Consider the following 18,808-nt stretch of genomic DNA (forward strand, 5'->3'; position numbering starts at 1 on the left):
CTAATGCCATTTTTTTTTACCCTGTGATTGTGTGTCCCCTTTCACGCTGCACGCTATCTTTTATTCCATTTGTAGGAGAGAGTCAAATCTCCTCAAGTCTATCTAGGCCATGAGCAGAGGAAAAAGCCAGTCCTAGGTGTGAACCAAAAATGTATCTCTAGCTCTGCTGTAACTGTCTGAACATTCTTCATCACTCTGTACCCCCAAGTCAGGCCCATTCACAGCCCTGTGTTTACTTCTCCACTTGCCACAACACTTTAGGTTCATGTAATAGCCTGTGAGTCCCAATCCCTGTGACTCTCCTTCTTTTCTAAAGGGAGCTAAACAACACTTACATGTCTAGCTTAAAAATAAGCTGTGCCTTGAAGTCATCTATTTATGCCTTTTTGCTTGTAGTTTTATTGAAAAAGCTGGTATTAACATATTTTTATTCAACAACAGTTAGCTAATTTGTGCGACACAAAGAATGCAGCCATGAACAACAGCTTTCAAAACAATCAGATTTACCAACTTTACCATCACTTACTCTACACCACTGAAAGCTCAAACTAAAAAGAAAAAGAAAGTTGGAAACGTTCACAATGACGATGTTAACTTTCCATACATTCAATAAACCGATCTGTAGTAGTGATGTCAAAGACAGGAATGGAATACTGGTCTCTGAAAGGTTTCTATTTATTTCCTCTATAATCGCTTCATGGTATTTTGGTTGGGTATTTAATTAGTTTTATAAAGCTCCAAAGATATATTTATTTAATTTTTAACATGTTCTTTTTGGTACCCAAAGCTGTAACAGAGTAAGGTACTTCAAATTAAAAACAAAAAATTGTTGAATTAAGATCTGCTTTATAATAAGTTATCTATAGAATCTTACTTCAGAATGTTAAAAGCTAAATATATGTTTTTCAGTATTTCTAGCTGTAAATGCCAATATGAGCTGATAGCTTTTTTTTTTCTTTATGAGCTGCAAAGGTTAATGGAAGAGGCCAAAAGTCAAAGAAATTGTATGACACCCTTGAAGCCGTAGCTTGGCATTAACAAGTTTTCTGTACAATTTACCACATTCTTAAACCTTTTTAACAAGGAAAAAAAACCAAAAACAAAAGCAATTTAAAAAAATTTCATTAGAATAAATATGTACATATACTGTCCATGCCTGCTACAGCATCCAGCATTTTACAAACAAACATTCCTCATTCCCTTTAAAATTAACCTACACGTTTCATAACGTGTTTAGTATGGCTGGAAATGGATGCACATGCGTTTGTGCTTCTACTCACAAGATACACAGTATTGGTTTAGAAAACTCCAAACATACAGATTTCATGTGTTGTGTTAAGCTGTCATATAAAAGCTGTTATTTTTTTACTTCTTCTAAGGAGATTTTTAGCCACCCTTTCTCCTAAACCAAAATATAAAAGCATGCAGACCTCTCCAGCAGCTCCTGCTCCACTTACCAAGAAATCAGTGCATAGGGGCTTAAAGACCTTTTTTTTTTCTTTTTTTTCTGAGGTGTTTTAATATGGGCAGATTAACAGGTCATCTAAGTTGAACTCTTTTATTCATGGTTTGGGGAGAAATCCTTTGGGATACTAATTTTTCTGCCAGAGATATTAGGACTGTAGCAGAACTTTATTTTCCTGGACTAAGAGGACTCCCTTGCCCACTGCAGCATTCCCATAAAATTCCCATATGTGCTGCACTGATTTAGTGTACTTTCATTTTCCATTTACATCACTGTTTATTTGAAAACAGTGATATATCTAAAGGTATTTATGTGGAAGAAGCTTTTGTTTGGTTTGGAGTTTTTGATTTTTCATGCTTCTCCAGGAATTCTTTTGCTGCCCAGCAGTGGACTCATTTTAAAACAGTAAACTTCACTGAGCAGTGCTACATCTCCCAGTACCATTCTTTTACAGTGACAGATACCACAGCATTGCCTGTATTCCCCAAAGGCCAGGATTAAAATAACCTTGCTGCAGTAAACAACCAAGGGACTTTCTCAGGTGTCTAGCAGTGATATAACTTTGTCCCCACTGAAGTCAATCACTGCCTTCAAGGACAGCACTTCTAACCAAGGTTTCCAGAACTCCAACCCCCAAAGGGTAGGACAGGTTTTTGTGTTAACTGCCAGGCTGCGTCTGAACAGCCAGTTCATCTGGTGTGGCCTTACCAAGTTTTTTAATAGTCCTCCATGTGATGGAAGATACTAGTTGTTGTTTTAAACAGAGCAAAGAGAACTATGGAGAATGCAATTCTTAAAATAATCTGGTTGAGTCTAATACCAGTCTGATACTTACTCAGGAACCTGAAGCACAAAGTTAGTAATGTGAATGAATAAATAAATAAATAAAAGGGTGTTGTAAGGAAGGGAATGGAACAGGTGAGACAGGGCAGCTTTTCACCAGCAGGGATTCTGCTTCCACATATAATTGTAAAGAGGCCCCTCCAATGTGCCACGTGTTCTGAAGGGATGTGGCTATTCATTCACTCAGACAGGCTTGGCTTAAAGACAGGCAAAAAATTACTGAAAAAAAATCATCAAGAGATTGAGGCAAAAAGCTCTAACAATGTGGTAAATGCTGTGGACTGCAAAAGCAGGCAGTGCACAAGAAGAACATGGTCCTGTGAACCTCTGAGACTGTTGAAAGAACTGCCGGGAGCTGAGGAGTCTCAGCCTTCCTCAGGAACGGTCCCAGAACGAATAAACACCCCCGTTTGTTTAAAGGAACCAATACAGACCACAGTACTGGATTTGCAGTCGTGCCTTTTACTCAGTTGCAGTGATGGAGAATAATCGGCTTGCCACCAATAATGATACAGGCTGAGGGATGAAAGGATGCAACCTACAAATCCCACCACAGAAACCACAATTTTTGTGAAGATCATATCCTTCTACAACTCTCAAGAGGCTGGTTTGTAAATATAGAGGGATATTGACAAATCTAGTGCATTTCTGAGTTCACTTTATCCTGAAATATGTACAGATTGTTTGTCGCTGCTATAGCAATGATGTTCTCAGTTGGGTGCCATGCTGTGTGCAAGATCTTCTTAGTAAAGTCCAAACTGTCAACACTGATGTCATCTTTCCTCCGTTTGCCTCCGACACAGACTCTCCGGGGCTTAAGAATAGCTCGTGGTTTACTGCTCTCTCGGGACGCCTCCAAGGTCACATCCCGCTTGGTGTTTCGGTCAAACATTCGGAAAAAGTTGTTATATGCACCTGTCATTATCACACTGTGGAGAGAAAGAGAGAGAAAACCATGACAATTCAGCAGCAGTCTGTGGGAAGCCTACTGACTTGACTGTGTCAGGACAGCTGAGCTTCAGCCTCAGGGTAACATGTCTTATGGTTTCAGCTGGGAAAGAATATAAACCAGGATTTTTCCCAGAACTCCACAGGGTGAGTAGTTCTATATATTCTACCAATATCTTCCCCTTCCCTATTGGAGTATTCAGTGAAAATTACAGCTATGCCAAAAGTTGCATCCTGAAGCATCCACAACTGTCATGAGATTGACTTCACAAGACAACAAAAGTAATATGTTTCAATAAGGTGTTTTTTTTAATACCCTACAGCTTTTTATGAGCATTTAAGGATCATACTTTTCAGGCTGTTTTCTTTCTCCAGAGCCTTACCTTTTCTGATAGCTGAGATTTACCATGATTACAGGAGAAGTCTTTAAAAAAATAAAGTTCAAAGTATTTTGAAGCTTTTGAAACAATGTAATATTTAGTACATAATTATATATTTTAATGACCATTTTGGAGAAAGCTGGTTTTAAAGTTCTGAAAAATTGCACTGAGTTTGCACAAGTAAATTATTTCCAGAATAAACCCTTTTCCCTTCTCAAGCCATAGACCTTACAAGTCTAGACACCTACAATGCTCCTTAAAAATAAAGACACTGATAAACAGAATTCTGTTGTCTCTTCTATAAAGTCTGAATGAAGCTTCAAGCCAGGATATTTCTGGGTCTGGGAGAAAGGGACAGAAAACATACCTCAACCTGTATAAAAATTACCCCATTAATCAGCTTGTAGTTCGAAATAATAGATTGCCAGTTGCTTCATTCCCCCAGTCCTTAGGGAAGGATATTTTGTCACTAACTTTAATGAATTCAGGATTTCATCCATGGCCCTCTGGTTATTGGATTAGCATAATCATGGATTTCAGAGGCTTGTTTGAAAGCTCATCCCCTGTGAACTTTTTCCATATCTGAAGCCAGGGCCACACTCTACTTTCCTGTCTCAGCCCCAAATAGGTCATTTTTCTGAATTTCCATTCTGGAAGGGGAATCCACCCGAATGGTCAAATCTCCACAGGAATTACAGCCGAACAGAACATATTTCCTGTGTGTCTCATATAATAAACTATCCTCCCTCTCAAAAGACAGCTGCATTGCTTCAGCACTTGCATATGCAACCATGGGAGGATAAGGCATAAACTATCCTCACTGTCCAGATACTCACTAGCTGATTAGATTAGATGCTCCTGGACTCAGGAGTTGCCTTACATTGTGTGCACAGCCTCCAGCCAGCGTTGCCTTGATCTCATTTGGGGCCATTAGGACCTACTGTAATACAAATGGATAATACACTGAAAGCAGCACAAAAGGCAGCTGAGCAGCTAACTGCTTTAGCACCACAGCTACAGCCTGACAGCAGCTCTGCTCACCCCAGAACCGCTGGAGGGTGACTAGAGTGGGTGAGCTGGAGCTGTATGCAGTGAATCACTAGCAGGGCTGCCAGCTCCCTCTTGCTCCCATGTTTGCTGGTGGCACACTGGAGTCTGATGGCAGCTGATTCCACACTGAGCTTTTTTGCAGCTCCTGAAGTGCTGAAGGGAATTGCTGCAAATCAGACAGGAGTAGCACAGAGACACAGCACACGCTGTCCTCAGCAATAGGTCACCTACAGCCTTCATCCTGCCAGAGACTGTGCTCCTGAGTCAGCAGGCAGCACACTCTGGCTGTACCACTGCTCTGCTGCCGAGTTCAGGGATGGGCAACAGAAGCACTTGTCCATCCCTAGCTGCAGCCAGCCCTGCAGGGAGCTGCCTTGCTGCTCAGGAGAGCACAGAAGCAGTACCTGCCCTTGGGTCATCTGCAGTGAGGTTTCCCATACATTCCCCACCTGCAAAGACCTGGCACAACCCTGCTTAATAAGGCACAAGTTAACAAAAAAGCTAAAAAAAAAAAAAAAAAAAAAAAAAAGAGTAATTTGTCATTTGACAGCTTGATAAAACACATCCCACAAGCTGCAGAAAGCCTATTGATCAAGATTAGTGCCCATTTCAGGAATTGAATCAACAGTAGTAAATCTAATGTTTCACTCCTTCCAAATCACCATGTCTTGTCATTACAGCTCCTGCTGTAATGGTTATTCACAACATGAAAAAGTCGAGGTTATTTCATATCTCACTGCTAACATACACAATTTGTGATGCAAACAGCCCAGAACAGTATTATGCTTTCTTTATAGCCCCAGGCAAAATTTTGAACACCCTGTTCCATGGGCTGCAGAGCTGTGGTTCCCAGGGGAATGAGGAGCATCCCTCCAGGTGGAGGCAAGAACCACCAGGGGAGCAGTTTTCATGAAGCCCAAGTATCAGTGCACCAAATGAACACAGAAGTGTTTGCCAAGAATCTCATTTTAGGAGGTTTTGCTTGCAGTAAAACTGCCTTTACAGCCCATTTGCTTTTTAATTTCTTGAACTGTCGCATATATTTAAAAGTCTGCTTTCTTTGGATTTACTGCAGTTATTTTTTTTAACATATGTAGATGACTACTTTTCATGCTGGCCCTGTTTTTCTGCAGTTTAATGGATCAGTAAAAAATAGCATTATGTAAATGAGAAAATGCCCATTCTTGTTCAAGGTCACAAACAGATGGATTATAACCTTACCTGCTGCTTAAAATAACACTAAAAAAGAGTGATAACTAGATAGAAGCCTGCAATTTATTTCTGTTCAGGAAAATATAATGTACAATAATGGAATCCATGCAATGAGATTTCCATACATATACATGAATAAAAATTGTAGCTGAATGTAAAAAGAATGTGTTCTGTATTTCCAGACTCTTTGCCCAGCACTGTTATGATGAGTGCTTGCACAAACCCCTGGCAAGTGAGGCTGGTTCCCCTTACCCAAAACACCTCACACTACTTCACAGCTGTGTATGGGAGCAGGCAAGAAAAGCTCTGCCTAATCACGTTTAATTTTATGCAGAAAGCAGGTTTACAAGTTTTGCTACACATGGTCACAGGTACCATCATCTTAGCTGTGCAGGGGTATTTAGGACACAGAACACACTCCAGAGGGCCCTGCAGAGCAGTGTACTGACACCTCAGGCTGGAGAGAAGCTGCTGATAGACTGTGCTCAAACCCCCACAGATAAAGGCAGGATGATTAAAAAAAATAAATTAAAACAAGCAAAAAACCCAATGGCAGTAACATGGCTACCACAGCCTACATTTCATGCATCGGCAGCCTAGGCAGTGCTCTGGAAGGAGAAGCAGGGCCCCAGATGCATTCCACAGCTCCATGCTAACCCTCCCACGCTACCCCACGAGTGGAACACGTTTCCCTCTCCTCATGGTGCTGCTCTGCAGAGCACACAGAGTACTCTCTGCTTCCTCTTTTAGAGCTGCTCCAAGCAAGGTCTGAGGATTTCTGATGATTCTTCAAATGTGTGTGTGTTTTAAGCAACACCACAAAATGCTGGTAATGCTGGGGCATTCTTATTAATCACACATTCTGAGGCATCTCACTGTCAAGCTTCAGTCCTCATGTGGGGTTACTATGGCCTGAAGTATTATCCATATTTTTTTTCCTTACAAGCAGGACAAATGTATTCTTACAGAAGGTAAAAGGGGAAGGAAAAACCACAGCACAATCCGATCCTATTTTCATCCTATTGACTTTTCTTCTTACTCCCTCCCTAGTTGCCATTCTGTTATCTTTTTCTCTTTCTTCCCCTGCAGTCTTTACTTGTCTTTACCACACATTCTAGTTAAGTTTTCCTTTCCCTCCTCCTCTTTCTTTTCCCTCCCCTTTTTCCATTTCCCTCTACCCTGCTAAACAGTTTTTAAAAACCACTTCATCTGCTTCTCTCTCCTACCAGTGGAGTGTCCTCCATAGCTTCATCCTCTGTTCCCTGCTCTGTCCTGTCTCTTTTGATTCACTCTATCATTTCACTTTATTTCTTCTTTTTACTCTGTTTCTTTTTCTTCTCATCTCTTCATTTTACTCTTCTTCTCATCTCTTCATTTTGCTCACCCTTCTTTGCCATCTCCCAATTCAGCGTTGTGGTACTCTGGTACAACTGGCTGGGATAAGACTGGGAATAAGAACAGGAGATCCCCAAGTATATCCAAGCTAATATTTGACATTCCAAGCCTTGAGAACAACGCAAGGTCTGCTAGCTCTCCAGCATGAAGTGTGCTGCCAGGCAGGAATAGACTGTTAACATCTCATCCACTGGGACTTGCCAATTCTGCCTGATTAGAGTAAAGGCCGACAGATATTCAGTGGGATGAGTGACAGTTCAGTAGGAAAGGACTGAATGAGCTGTTGTATGTGACTTCACTCATCTGCTTGCAGCATATCACTTGGCATGATGGTATTCAGAAGTCTCCCTGGAAGGGTTCCCATACACCCATTCATTTGAAATCTTTAAAATAAGAATTTACTAGTAATTAAGGTATTTGCTTACATGTAAAATTACTACACTGTTTTCTTATTTCACTGGCTTCTCCTGCAACTCAGAAACAGCTCCTTAAGTGCTAATTTTTCAGGTAAAACTGAAATAACAAAAAAAGTATAGTTGACAGTGAGAAGAAAATAAGTGTCTTACAGGTCTTTATTAAAAGACCTGACTTCAGAAGTGAATGGACGAACTAAATTAAATCAGTATATAAACAGGCTCACATGCTCTAGTCATGTAATGATGTATATACAATAAAGATGGCATGATTTTAGTGTAATATACTCAACTACATATAATATGTGCTCATCTGGTTGAATTACTGTAAGACCCCTGCTTGACTCCCTCCCCTGACCACTGTTGTTGCCAAAGTACATAGTGATTAATGTGCCCTTCAGCAAATGAGATCGGGTCTGTCTGATCATATTAGTTCCTGTTCATTGGAGTAACTGAGCATCAATCACGTCCTAATCAGAGCTCATGTACATTGATTTTTTTTGTAAACAGCCTCACCATCAGGTTCTGTCGCAGCCTAGATTAACTCCTTAGTAATGACAAAAATTAATAAAAAGTATTTTCACCTAAATATTAAATATGCCTTCATTTTTAACTGAACAATCCTGTCACTTTAAATTGTCCTTGTAGCTTTAACGTCTGCAAAAGACACAAATAACGTGTTCAGATCTGCAGTTATTACTGTTACATATACATATTAATAATACAATGACTGTACTGCAGCATCTTTTAAGAGTAACATTGTTAATTGGCATTGCTTTCCTTTAGCAGTACTCCTTTTTAACAAATATATACCAAAAGGATCAAATTAAGCAGCCATACTATTCAAATGATCTGTTCTTTAAGAATTACTGCTACCCAAATATAATTTTAATTCGGATGTACAAAAAAAACCCCAAAACCTTTGTTGTGTGTAGCAAAACAATACTTGTCAAACACAGAAGCAAGAAGCTCAGGGAAGTAAATGTTCATAAAAAAAACCAACCACAAACCCATCAGTGGTGATACATTTGACTCTTAAAGAGAAACAGCTAAATTAAAGCAAACCCTTATCTTTTGTCAAACGTTGCCAGCTACTCTACTCAACAGTTTCTTTCAATCAAGAGCAGCACAGTGTGTTTAGTGACAGGTCTGGTAATTGTGCACGACTAACAACGCCCCAGTGTCTGGGCAGTACAATACATGAAGCTCCCACAATCTAATGTTCCCACTTAATAATTACTCACTGCATTGATCTTGCTGATCTGTCAAGTAGGAATGAAAATATTCCCTTCACTTTAAACCTTGATATTGAATAATTTCTGTTCTTACCAGGGAACTATCCAGGGTGTGCCTTACTGCACCAATGAGGATGGCAGCACTTTCCTTGAATACAGAAGGAAGAGTCTGAGCCTGGGAACATGTGGCTGTCCATACTGTACAACACACTGGGAATTCCCATCAAGGATAAGCAAAATGCTCTGAAAGGATCTGAAAAGCTGTAAAACTTTGTCAATTTCAAAATATCAAAATTATTTGATTGCTTGATTCTTCTGTGTAGGATATAGGCAGGGATCAGCATTGTCCACATTTCCAAGAAAGGCTTTTATTTTGGTGTTTCCAGTAGGACCACACTCAAGCAGTAACCCTGCTCCTGAGACAGCCCTCTGCTAAACCATCCATTGATGCATGTGTTTGCAAGGTTCAGAGAAAAGCATCAAAACCTGGATCTTCCCCTAAAACTGTGGGTCATTCCTACTTTCTGACCATATCAAAGCCATTTCTACAACAGCTGGTGCCTAAGTTGCAGTCATAGCCATCTGAGAAGGATTTTGCCCAGTGTGGCCCACCTATGTAACTTTAAATGGCCAGCAGTTTGCATCACAGGGGATACTCAAACCTGAGTTAATCCTTGTCAGACAAAACGTTACCCTGGCATGTAGACAACAGTATGGAAGTATGTATTTTCATTTGCATAATACATGACACAAGGTAAAAGGTTTTTCTTAGGAATGACAGATTCTATCCATTGGGGAGGTACAGGAACTGAGCAAAGAAAAGTAGTCCAAACAGAAGATGCCCCTTGCCCAGTGTGCAGCATTACACTTTATCTCCATTTGTGGAACACAGGACTGCAAGAGACCTCTTCTGCACCTCCAGATTCAGACACTTGTCATTTTAACCAGCATCTCATCTAACTGCTTTCAAAAATTTCCTGAGCACCACCACCAAAACAGTTTGGCTTCTTACATTTCCACTACTCAGGATGGGAAGACTGCTGCACACTTACTGTTTGAGCAGGTATGAACTACTTACTTCCAGGCTATAATTAACTGTTGTCACTCAATACCTATTTGCTGTTGTGCCATTATCATTCACATTTATCTTAGCTAGATCCTCTCAGTCCCTTTGTATACCTCCTTGACATAGTATGTCAAGGATAATCTTGGCTTCTCTTTTGCTAAGCTGATCAAAAACAAACTACTGCCCACTCCTCTCTTTGGAGCAGCTATTTGCCCAGTTAGTTCATCCGGCTTGGAGATGAGGGACAAAAAATGTATAATTGCAGTCCAAAGGTCTTTGAATAAGATCCTAACATAATGCCACCACTATGTTTTTCTCTGCTGGATATTCCAGCCTTGCCTATTCAAGGATCATATTCCCCTTTTTCACAGCTGGCCCCCACTCTGTTTCATAGTCCTTGCCCAGTACAGGAGGGCAAGCCTGCTTGAAATACAATGAGATGGACCATTTTTCTCTTTCCCAAATGAGAGGCACAGTTCCAGGCTGTCATCCACTGCCCAACTTCTGCCTCTTGCACCTAGCTTTGCTAAACCAGAAGTCACTGTGTGCCATTCAAAATTTACTCCTGTGCTCACTCTCACATGCATTTTGTAGATTGCTAATCCCTTCCACAGTCACCTAGTGTATGAACTCCTTGTGAGTTGTTTCCAATTGATAAGATGATAGGTGTTTTTTTAAACTAAAATCCTCACCTTGCATTACACAGTTGGATTTAATCAATTTTTTATAATCCCTGCCCACTTGATTGCTCAGTTCTTCCTGTAGAATATTCCTAGTCCCCAAAGTACTGCCACCATTTGCTAACGCTATGGCATTAACACATTGCATCCTTGCTTGCACTCACTGACTTGCTGTGTCTACATTTCTCATGAAAATATTCAACAAGATATTACGTCCAAGATAAAAACAGGATGTCTCCTTCAGTGCAGAGAGAAAGGGAGTGCTCTGATGGGGGTACGTATCAGAAGAACTGTCATTTATGTCAGTGGGAAGGTGACAGCAGTTTGTAGATGATCAGAGGGTGCCTGTGACTGCCTTTCCTCTCTTCCTGTTTCCAGTGAATGAATTGGATTTCTGAGGCAGCTCATGTTTTAATACAGGACCACACAAGCTTCCTTAGTGTACTGGTGTGGATGTGCAAGTTGGCAGCAGATTTATGACTTCTGAAGCCACTTATTATTTTGGTGATAACAGACAGAATTTGAAGGTTGTTTTTTTCCCCCCTCAGGCATGACCCAAGATGAACAAGGTACACATTGTGTCTCATGAGGTCACAGATGCAACTACCCTAATGTCCGAACACCTTCACAGAATCACAGAATCACCAAGGCTGGAAAAGACCTTTAAGGTCATCAAGTCCAGCCTATGACCAACACCATCACACCAGCTAGACCACGGCACTAAGTGCCACATCCTACCTTTCCTTGAACACATCCAGGGACAGTGCCTCCACCACTTCCCTGGGAAGTCCATTCCAATATCAATGTCATGACCTTTTATCAACCTGAACATTGGTATGTGAAGATGTAAACTGATGTGGAAAATAACCAGATGTAACACAATACTTTCTGATTGTTCCCCATCATATGCGAGCTCTTTTGCTACATGAAGACAGTTCTGGATACAAGGATGGATTACCTGTCTGATCCATTCCATGCACATTCAAACTTGTCAAAGATGCAGTCATTTTCATAGAGAGAACACAACTTGCTCCTAAGGTAATCATGGACCTGTTTGAAAAAAAAAACAACTGCTGTTATCCCTGAAATAAAACAAAATATGAAAGTCCACAACCAGCCCTCCACTCTCTCCTTTATCTCCCACATTCACTTTCAAAATGTGCTGCAGAGATTGCTAGCTTTGCAGGACATACTGTGTTTAAACTCTGAAGAAGCTAGCTGTACATTTCCATGGCCCAATTAAACAGGTGCTACAGAATTATTGTTGCAGGGAGGCGTGAAGCATACCTCCCTCAGCAGGCTGTAGACAACCCCTCTTCAACATATTTGATTCCTGCTTGGGTGACTTTCTCAGTGCCAGCCTAATTCCCAAAGACATTGCACCAGCTCACACCCTAAATGTGCTAATTAATGTGCAAGAAATCCAATTTAAATAGTTACAAAAATGTCATATTCCAAGATAAGTGGACTCAATTGTGGCACAAAGAGAACTTGGCTTTATTAAAAAGAACCTGTAGTGAATGTTATTAAATGTATTTGGGTAAGGTATTTCAGAAACCAAATGCAGTACAAGGTTGTAGTTGCACAGGTTGCAAATTAGAACACTAACTTGGCCCAAGGATATGTCCTATTCGGCTGAGACTTAAAAGCATTGTAAATTCTCACTTAGACACTTGAAAAGTGGGACTAACCGGCAGAAGACCTCTCCTCTGGGCCACACATCTCTGCTAAACAAGGGTTATCTTAAAAAGAGCAAATCTCATTCTAACTATTACAATTCTTTGCTGAATTTGAATTAGTTTTCTTTCTGGATGACTGGTTTAATTCCACAAGGAAATAATGAGGTAGAAAATCCCTGCCTAGAAGAATTTACTAATGCACTTTTACTCCCGATATTTTCTCCTAGCTGTTGTAGAAACTGTAAAACAAAGATGTGTAGATGGCCTCTCAGAGCACATATACCAATCCAATAGCTGAGGGGCATAATTTAGCTCTGGCATACAGAGGTACTGGTTCTTGCAAGCCCACGGAGACTGCTTGTGCTCATGGATGCTCAGCAACCTCCTACGGCCTGAGGGTGTAAACATTTCTTGTAGTAAGACAACTTCTGTCAATACCAGATGAGGGACAATGACCTTTTACTTGTATTTTCTTTGAGCTAACCTATTTTCAATAACCAAATTGTAGAGAATCCTAAAAATATTGTAAAATGAGGTTAATAAAGATTACAGATCTTAGTCATGGATAAATTTTCATTAATAGATGAGTGAACACTGAACTGTGTATCAACAGATAATGTCTTACACAGCAGATAACAGGAAAATAGTAGATGCAGATAAAATATTTCACAATTAAATGCATTTGCCCTCATGGTGAGTAATAGGTCAGAACACTTTTAGTGCTGATGCAGTTTCCTGCACTCTGTACTTGAATCTCTTAATGCCTTTTTATGTTAACAGTGTAATTTGTTACAGAACTGGAGCTCTCTCCTTTATCATCCTTGTGAGCACCCAACGCTTGGAAGAAACAGAAAGGTTGGGTAAGGCAGGAGAAGGAAATGGATCACATTTGTCTCATTGACTGCATTTCCAGGTCTTCCTCTTGTTACCATTTCCAGCAGCCATCTGTCATGGCCACTGTCATGTACACACCCTTTGCAAAGTGTGCCCAGCTCCACAGCTTGGAGCTGTGCCTTTCTATCAGCTCTGTCAAACAGCATTTTGCTGTTTCTCTCTCAGATTTCTTACTGATCTCTTCAAGGCCTCAGCTCCTTTTTCTTGACTAACTTTATCTGCAGACTTGCACTACTGCCTTGGACAACCAGTTTGTGCTTCATATGGACCCTCTGATTATCACATTTGACCACATTCAGATCCTCAGAGTGACTATGAAAACTAACTGGAAGAAACATGTAATTTTCACCTTGTTTGCACGTTCATCTGCCACTACCAATTGAGAGTAAAATCAGATTTGCCCTGTCTGTTCAACATACTGTTCTTAACACATATGAATACTACTTGAATCCAAACCAAATTCCTTCCTAAATAATTACAAAAGGCATTCTCCTTTTCTTCACTGCATGGTTTCAGGTCACACCTTAATGGAATTATCTAGTAATCCCGTGCTCCACAATAACACAGCAACATCACTACATGGGGAGCTATTTCATTGGGACTGAACAGTCACAATCAGGGATTGCACTGGCAAGTGACAAACACGAATGTGTCCAGCTCTGGCTGCTGCTGGTCTGATGTTTCTGTTGGGATAATTCACCTGGCAGCACCAGAAGAGTATCCTGTTAGGCAGGACTGCCTTGCAACATGCAAGCATTCCACTGAATTGCCCACTTACTGCTGTCCAGTGGATCATACTCTGCCCTTTTTTTCTTTCATGTGAAGTATAAAGAGGAGAAAATCATGTTGAATCATTGTCAGCAGACGACATTTTTCAACAAGGCTGCAACAGCGGCTCTATGCAATGGCATTCTTTTAGCCACAGCATTGCTAAGAAAAAGAACTTGTATGAGGAATTTGATTTTGTTGGTGATACTAAAATTGTAACCTGGTAATGAACCAGTACAGTTACAGACTTTGCTCTTTCTTACAACCCTATGGAGAAATCTCCTGTTGTGACCCTCTTCAAGACTCTCACAGCTAGACAACATCTAAGTGGCTGCCAATGCAGTGGATTAAATGAGAAATTCAATCTTTTAATTAATATATTTTAACCTTTTAATTATATACATGCCATCATAATTATGTGGATACAGAAGTAAAAGTGTTAGGTTTATTTGTTGCCTTTGGGTTATCCATCACAAAAACCTTTTTGAGAGACTTCCAAATTTATAGATGGGATTTATGTGTATACAAGAAAGATGCCTTTAAGACAAATTATTTAAAAGAGTAATTTAAACCACTTTTTTCTTAAGAACAGAATTCTCCACTCTCTGCAGCTGAAAATCAAGAAAGGCTGCCCAGAGAAGTTGAACCATGTGAATTCTATGGAGTCCTGTGATACTGGCTTCCTAAGGACCCACAGTTCTAGATTTTCCTTTAGTCTGCTGCAACACTCAGCAATGCACCTGTATAGTCTTTACAAGTCACTGAGTAACTATTTGAAAATAAAAGGTAATCCATAGGTTAAAGCAGTTAAGAACAGCATTACATTTGCAGGAGTTTTGTTGTTGTGGGTCTTTTTTATTTAGTCAGTTTACAGTTTCCTGTAAGCATTGGACTGCAATGATCTGCACTGAAAACTTGACATTATAGTCAATTTTCCCATCTCAGCATGGAGAAATGTAACTTTTAAATTGGCCCCAATGTTGGGTGTCAGACTGATTTAAAGGTGACCAGCTTGTTTCACAGCTACCTACATGAGGAAATAAAAGCAGATGTCAAAGTCAAGACAAACAGGTTGGCTTGACCAGCTATTCCTCTCCAGGGACAAGGTTGACTACTCCATTATTGATGTAAAACTTCAGTTGTTTTTTCAAGACATGCTCTCATTACATGCTATTTTAAAACCAATCTTAATTATAGTTACTGTGAAGCATTTTACCCTGCCTGCCATTATATACACAGAAAGCAAGGGCTTGTTCCAGCACTGTTGCAGGACTGTCCCTAAGTAAGCAGTACTAGACAGATGAATGACATTTTTCCTACTGTGCACACTCCTCTGTAGGTAGCTTAACAGATTTTTCTCACTGCGTTTTTATAACAAGCAGTTTCTGTGTCACAGACATATTTCCCTTGTTTAAGGCAGAGTCAAAAAAGGTAAGCTCAGTCCTCTGCTGCCAAACAGAACAGATGTCAGAGCACAAACTCAGTGCTGGCTGGAGCCACTGGCATTTTGTCTGGATAATATCTCAGTGAATTCAGGCAGCCAGATGTGTCTGTCTGGCATTCACAAACTGCTGTGTCAGTGGTGATGTCACAGTTTAACACTGATTGCTTCTAGAATTAGGCACAAGGGAGAAACACAAAGATGAAATTTAAAAAAAAAAGTTCTGAAATGACAAAGGTGTAAACTCTCAGCAGTCCCAGTGGGAGCAGAATGCTAAGCAACACACAAAATTCTTTCTTCAGTTTCTTTTAAATGTTAATAGTGAAATACATCATTTGAAAATAGATGCTGAAATGAAGAGATTATTTCCCCTGATAGAAGCACTGTTTCTTTCAAGAGCTCAATCCACAGTGAGTGTTACCCTGACTCCACCAGCCTTACACTTCCTTTCTAATGCTGAAATTGCTTTTTCCAACTACAAGGATGCCACTGTGAGGATTTTAACCCCCTTGAATAGCAGCTCTCTTAGCTGGCTGCTTCTCAGACAAAGCAATGAAAAGTTTAAGAAAACATTCCGTTTTTAAACATTGAGATGCCTTTATATTGTTGCACTTCAAGCCATAAGAGATACCTACCTGGTACGTTTCTACAGGCTTTGTTTCCATGTTCAGATCCCAAACCTTGACAGTGAGGTAATCTCTTGTCAGCATGTATCTACCGCTGTGACTGAATTTGACATCTGACACTGAAGAGATAATTTCTGAAAAAAATGATCTGTTACTGGGGTCTTCTGGCTCTTCATAAACTGTTCAAAGAAAAAAAAAGCAAGAGAGAAATTAGAATTCTGTAAGAATTGCTCTTTTTTACAATCTGGTTGTGTCATTCTTGTGAAACATGTAATTCAATGTACCAAGGAACATGATATAGTATTAATTAAATGTCCGGCTATTCTTTTATCTTTATATAAAAACACAAACTGTAAGCTTTAAATGTTACAGTAATTTACCTTTAGCTATGAACCCAAAACATTAGTTTGGGAAATGAGGTAAATACACCAGCTAGGTGACCACAGCTATCTATAGCAAGCCAGTTCATCTGTGGTCATCCTTTCTGGGGTCCACAAACCTGTTTCCTGACACAACCAAAATTCAAGTGTCCCTGTGACAATAAAGGTGTACATGTGGTCTCACAACAGTCTTGGCACCCCTTGGAAGAGTGGTTACTCAAAGTCTGTCCTGACTGCCAGAACCAGCTGGCCAGTCTGCAGGCCACTCCCTCGTCAAGCCTGAAGGCATCTGAGACCAAACACGAGAATTTTGAAAGGCAAGTGCAAATTGCAACTACCTCTGGCTGAGAGGTGAGCAGAAAACAGTGATTTTCCATGTGGATACATGAACTACTTCATTGATGTGCAATTGCTGACTTTCTGGAAAGCACTAAATTCACTGTACGTGCTGGTTAGATGTTCTGGGAACTGCACAACAAGGCAGGGAGTAATGAAATATTGCTTACAGTACCTCCATACAGGGAAATCCTGCTCCTGTAGCTAGGACACTCGTCATCCCTGTTCAACTGAACATAATAATGATACTAGATGACTCACACTGAATTGCAGGAACTTGAAACAATTGGTATTAGTGGGCTCTACTTCATCTGTTAAAAGACCACTGATCATCTGGGTCTCTTCATCCTTCAAAAAGCCTGCATGAACTCTAGTCCTGCCTACCAGGTGCCTAGAGCAACTCTGTGCCTTTCTGCAGGCATCTGTGGCCCTGTGATCCCAAATTACCTGAAATAGTGAACTTAAGTCATGCTTTCAGGGTCTTTTTGTTCTCAGAAAAATCAGCAGTGTTCTAGCACCTATGTCTGTCTTTGAAAACTGGAAGTTTAATGAGTGGCATTTTCAAGTTTCAAAAGTAGGTGAAGAAAAGCCAAGTGATGAGACATTAAAATGTGATGAAAGTAGAACAAACTTCTTGCTGTCAGTTAAAACAAGAGTTTTCTGTGTAGTCCACTAGAACATTTTTCTCTCTGTTAATTTATCTATAACTATGATTCAGACTGTTGAAAGCAACAAGTTTACAGTTTCCATCAGGTGAAATAATGTTCTGCTGAAAGTTAAGGGTGAGTATGTGGGTGAACTTTGTGGGTAATGCAAAAAATTATGGGCAATTTTCTTTGGGGGTGGGCAGTGGAATGCAACCAGGAATGTACATCAGAATAAGATGTATATTTGAATATGTACCACAAATCTAAATGGTAATGAACTACTTCAAAAAGGGGGAAAAAAACTTTTCTTTTCAGACAGTTTATAAACTAAAAACTTCAAATAGCTCTTTAAAAATTTCCCCAGACATTCTGCAAAGCAGGTATTTTGTAATTATCCTGTCAGATTTTCAATAGAAGCTTGACGAGCACAAAGTAATTATCATTTCTCATACCTCTTCCCTTTAATCCGTCCAAACTGTGTACTTGGCTGGCAGGAATTTCATTCTGCTAATTATGATGTGAAGTTGCTATTAAAACCAGGAAAGAAAAAACAGCACCACACTAACTGAACCACACCTTCATTTATAGCTGAGATGTATTTTCCTGGCTCTATATGTCTTGCATAACTCCCAGTGATTAGAAGAGGAGCTAATATTTGTACCAGGACAGTATGTATTTTGTTTATTAATGAGATTAAACAATTTCATCCTTTATCTGCACTGTTATTGCCTTTCTATCCTTACCACTGCAAGTATTAGAAAGACTTAGATTAATTAACTGCAGAAACTAATGTAGGCATGAAAGCCTCTTATCACTACAGAAAGACAGTGGTAGAAATTTCAGTAGCAGCAATTCTTTGCTGTAGTCAGCACAACCAAGCCAGGAGAATTGTTACAGGGAATTAGGCAGCAGCTCCCAGTGCTAAAAAGAAATCTCAGCAACTAGCAGCATGTGCCTGAGCAACCAGAAAAAGGCATTGGCCTCAGGAGAGGAAGGCGAGATACAGTGTTCTTGGGTCTTGGCTATTTCTGGTTTGCCATCAGCATGAGGTTATACATACACTGCAAACAAACATAGTCTTCATTCAGTTTGGCTAATACAAGTTGAGTAATTTGAGACAGAACAGCAGTGATAGCCATCTGACTTCTGTCCAGGCAAGCAATTCAAATTCAAACCTGACCTCTTCAAGCTGATAGGAGAAAATGTGGTGCTATCCCATTGTTGGTAAAAGAAGGACTGTCAGCCTGCACTGGAAACACAGTTTCTCTTCTTCACAGTTTAGACTTAGCTTTTTGAGGCTGCTCTTATGCCAGGGAGCAATCAGCACACAAACCACAAGACTTCAAATCT

At 40.1% G+C, this 18,808-nt stretch overlaps 1 protein-coding gene across 6 annotated transcripts in view; it reads right to left on the reverse strand.

Moving 5' to 3' along the window:
- Window positions 1-373: 373 nt before the first annotated feature.
- The window catches only part of PPP2R2C (protein phosphatase 2 regulatory subunit Bgamma), a 136,106-nt gene continuing 117,671 nt past the window's right edge, over window positions 374-18,808 (reverse strand). For all 6 annotated transcript variants that reach the window (XM_051618604.1, XM_051618605.1, XM_051618607.1 and 3 more), the window contains 3 exons: window positions 16,105-16,274; window positions 11,646-11,737; window positions 374-3,237 (listed from right to left, as the gene is read on the reverse strand). In XM_051618604.1, the coding sequence (XP_051474564.1) occupies window positions 2,946-3,237; window positions 11,646-11,737; window positions 16,105-16,274 (554 nt within the window). In that variant the 3' untranslated portion in view covers window positions 374-2,945. The remainder of the gene's footprint in view (window positions 3,238-11,645; window positions 11,738-16,104; window positions 16,275-18,808) is intronic.

The sequence above is a fragment of the Apus apus genome, chromosome 4 (genome assembly GCF_020740795.1).
Source record: "Apus apus isolate bApuApu2 chromosome 4, bApuApu2.pri.cur, whole genome shotgun sequence".
NCBI lineage: Eukaryota > Metazoa > Chordata > Aves > Apodiformes > Apodidae > Apus > Apus apus.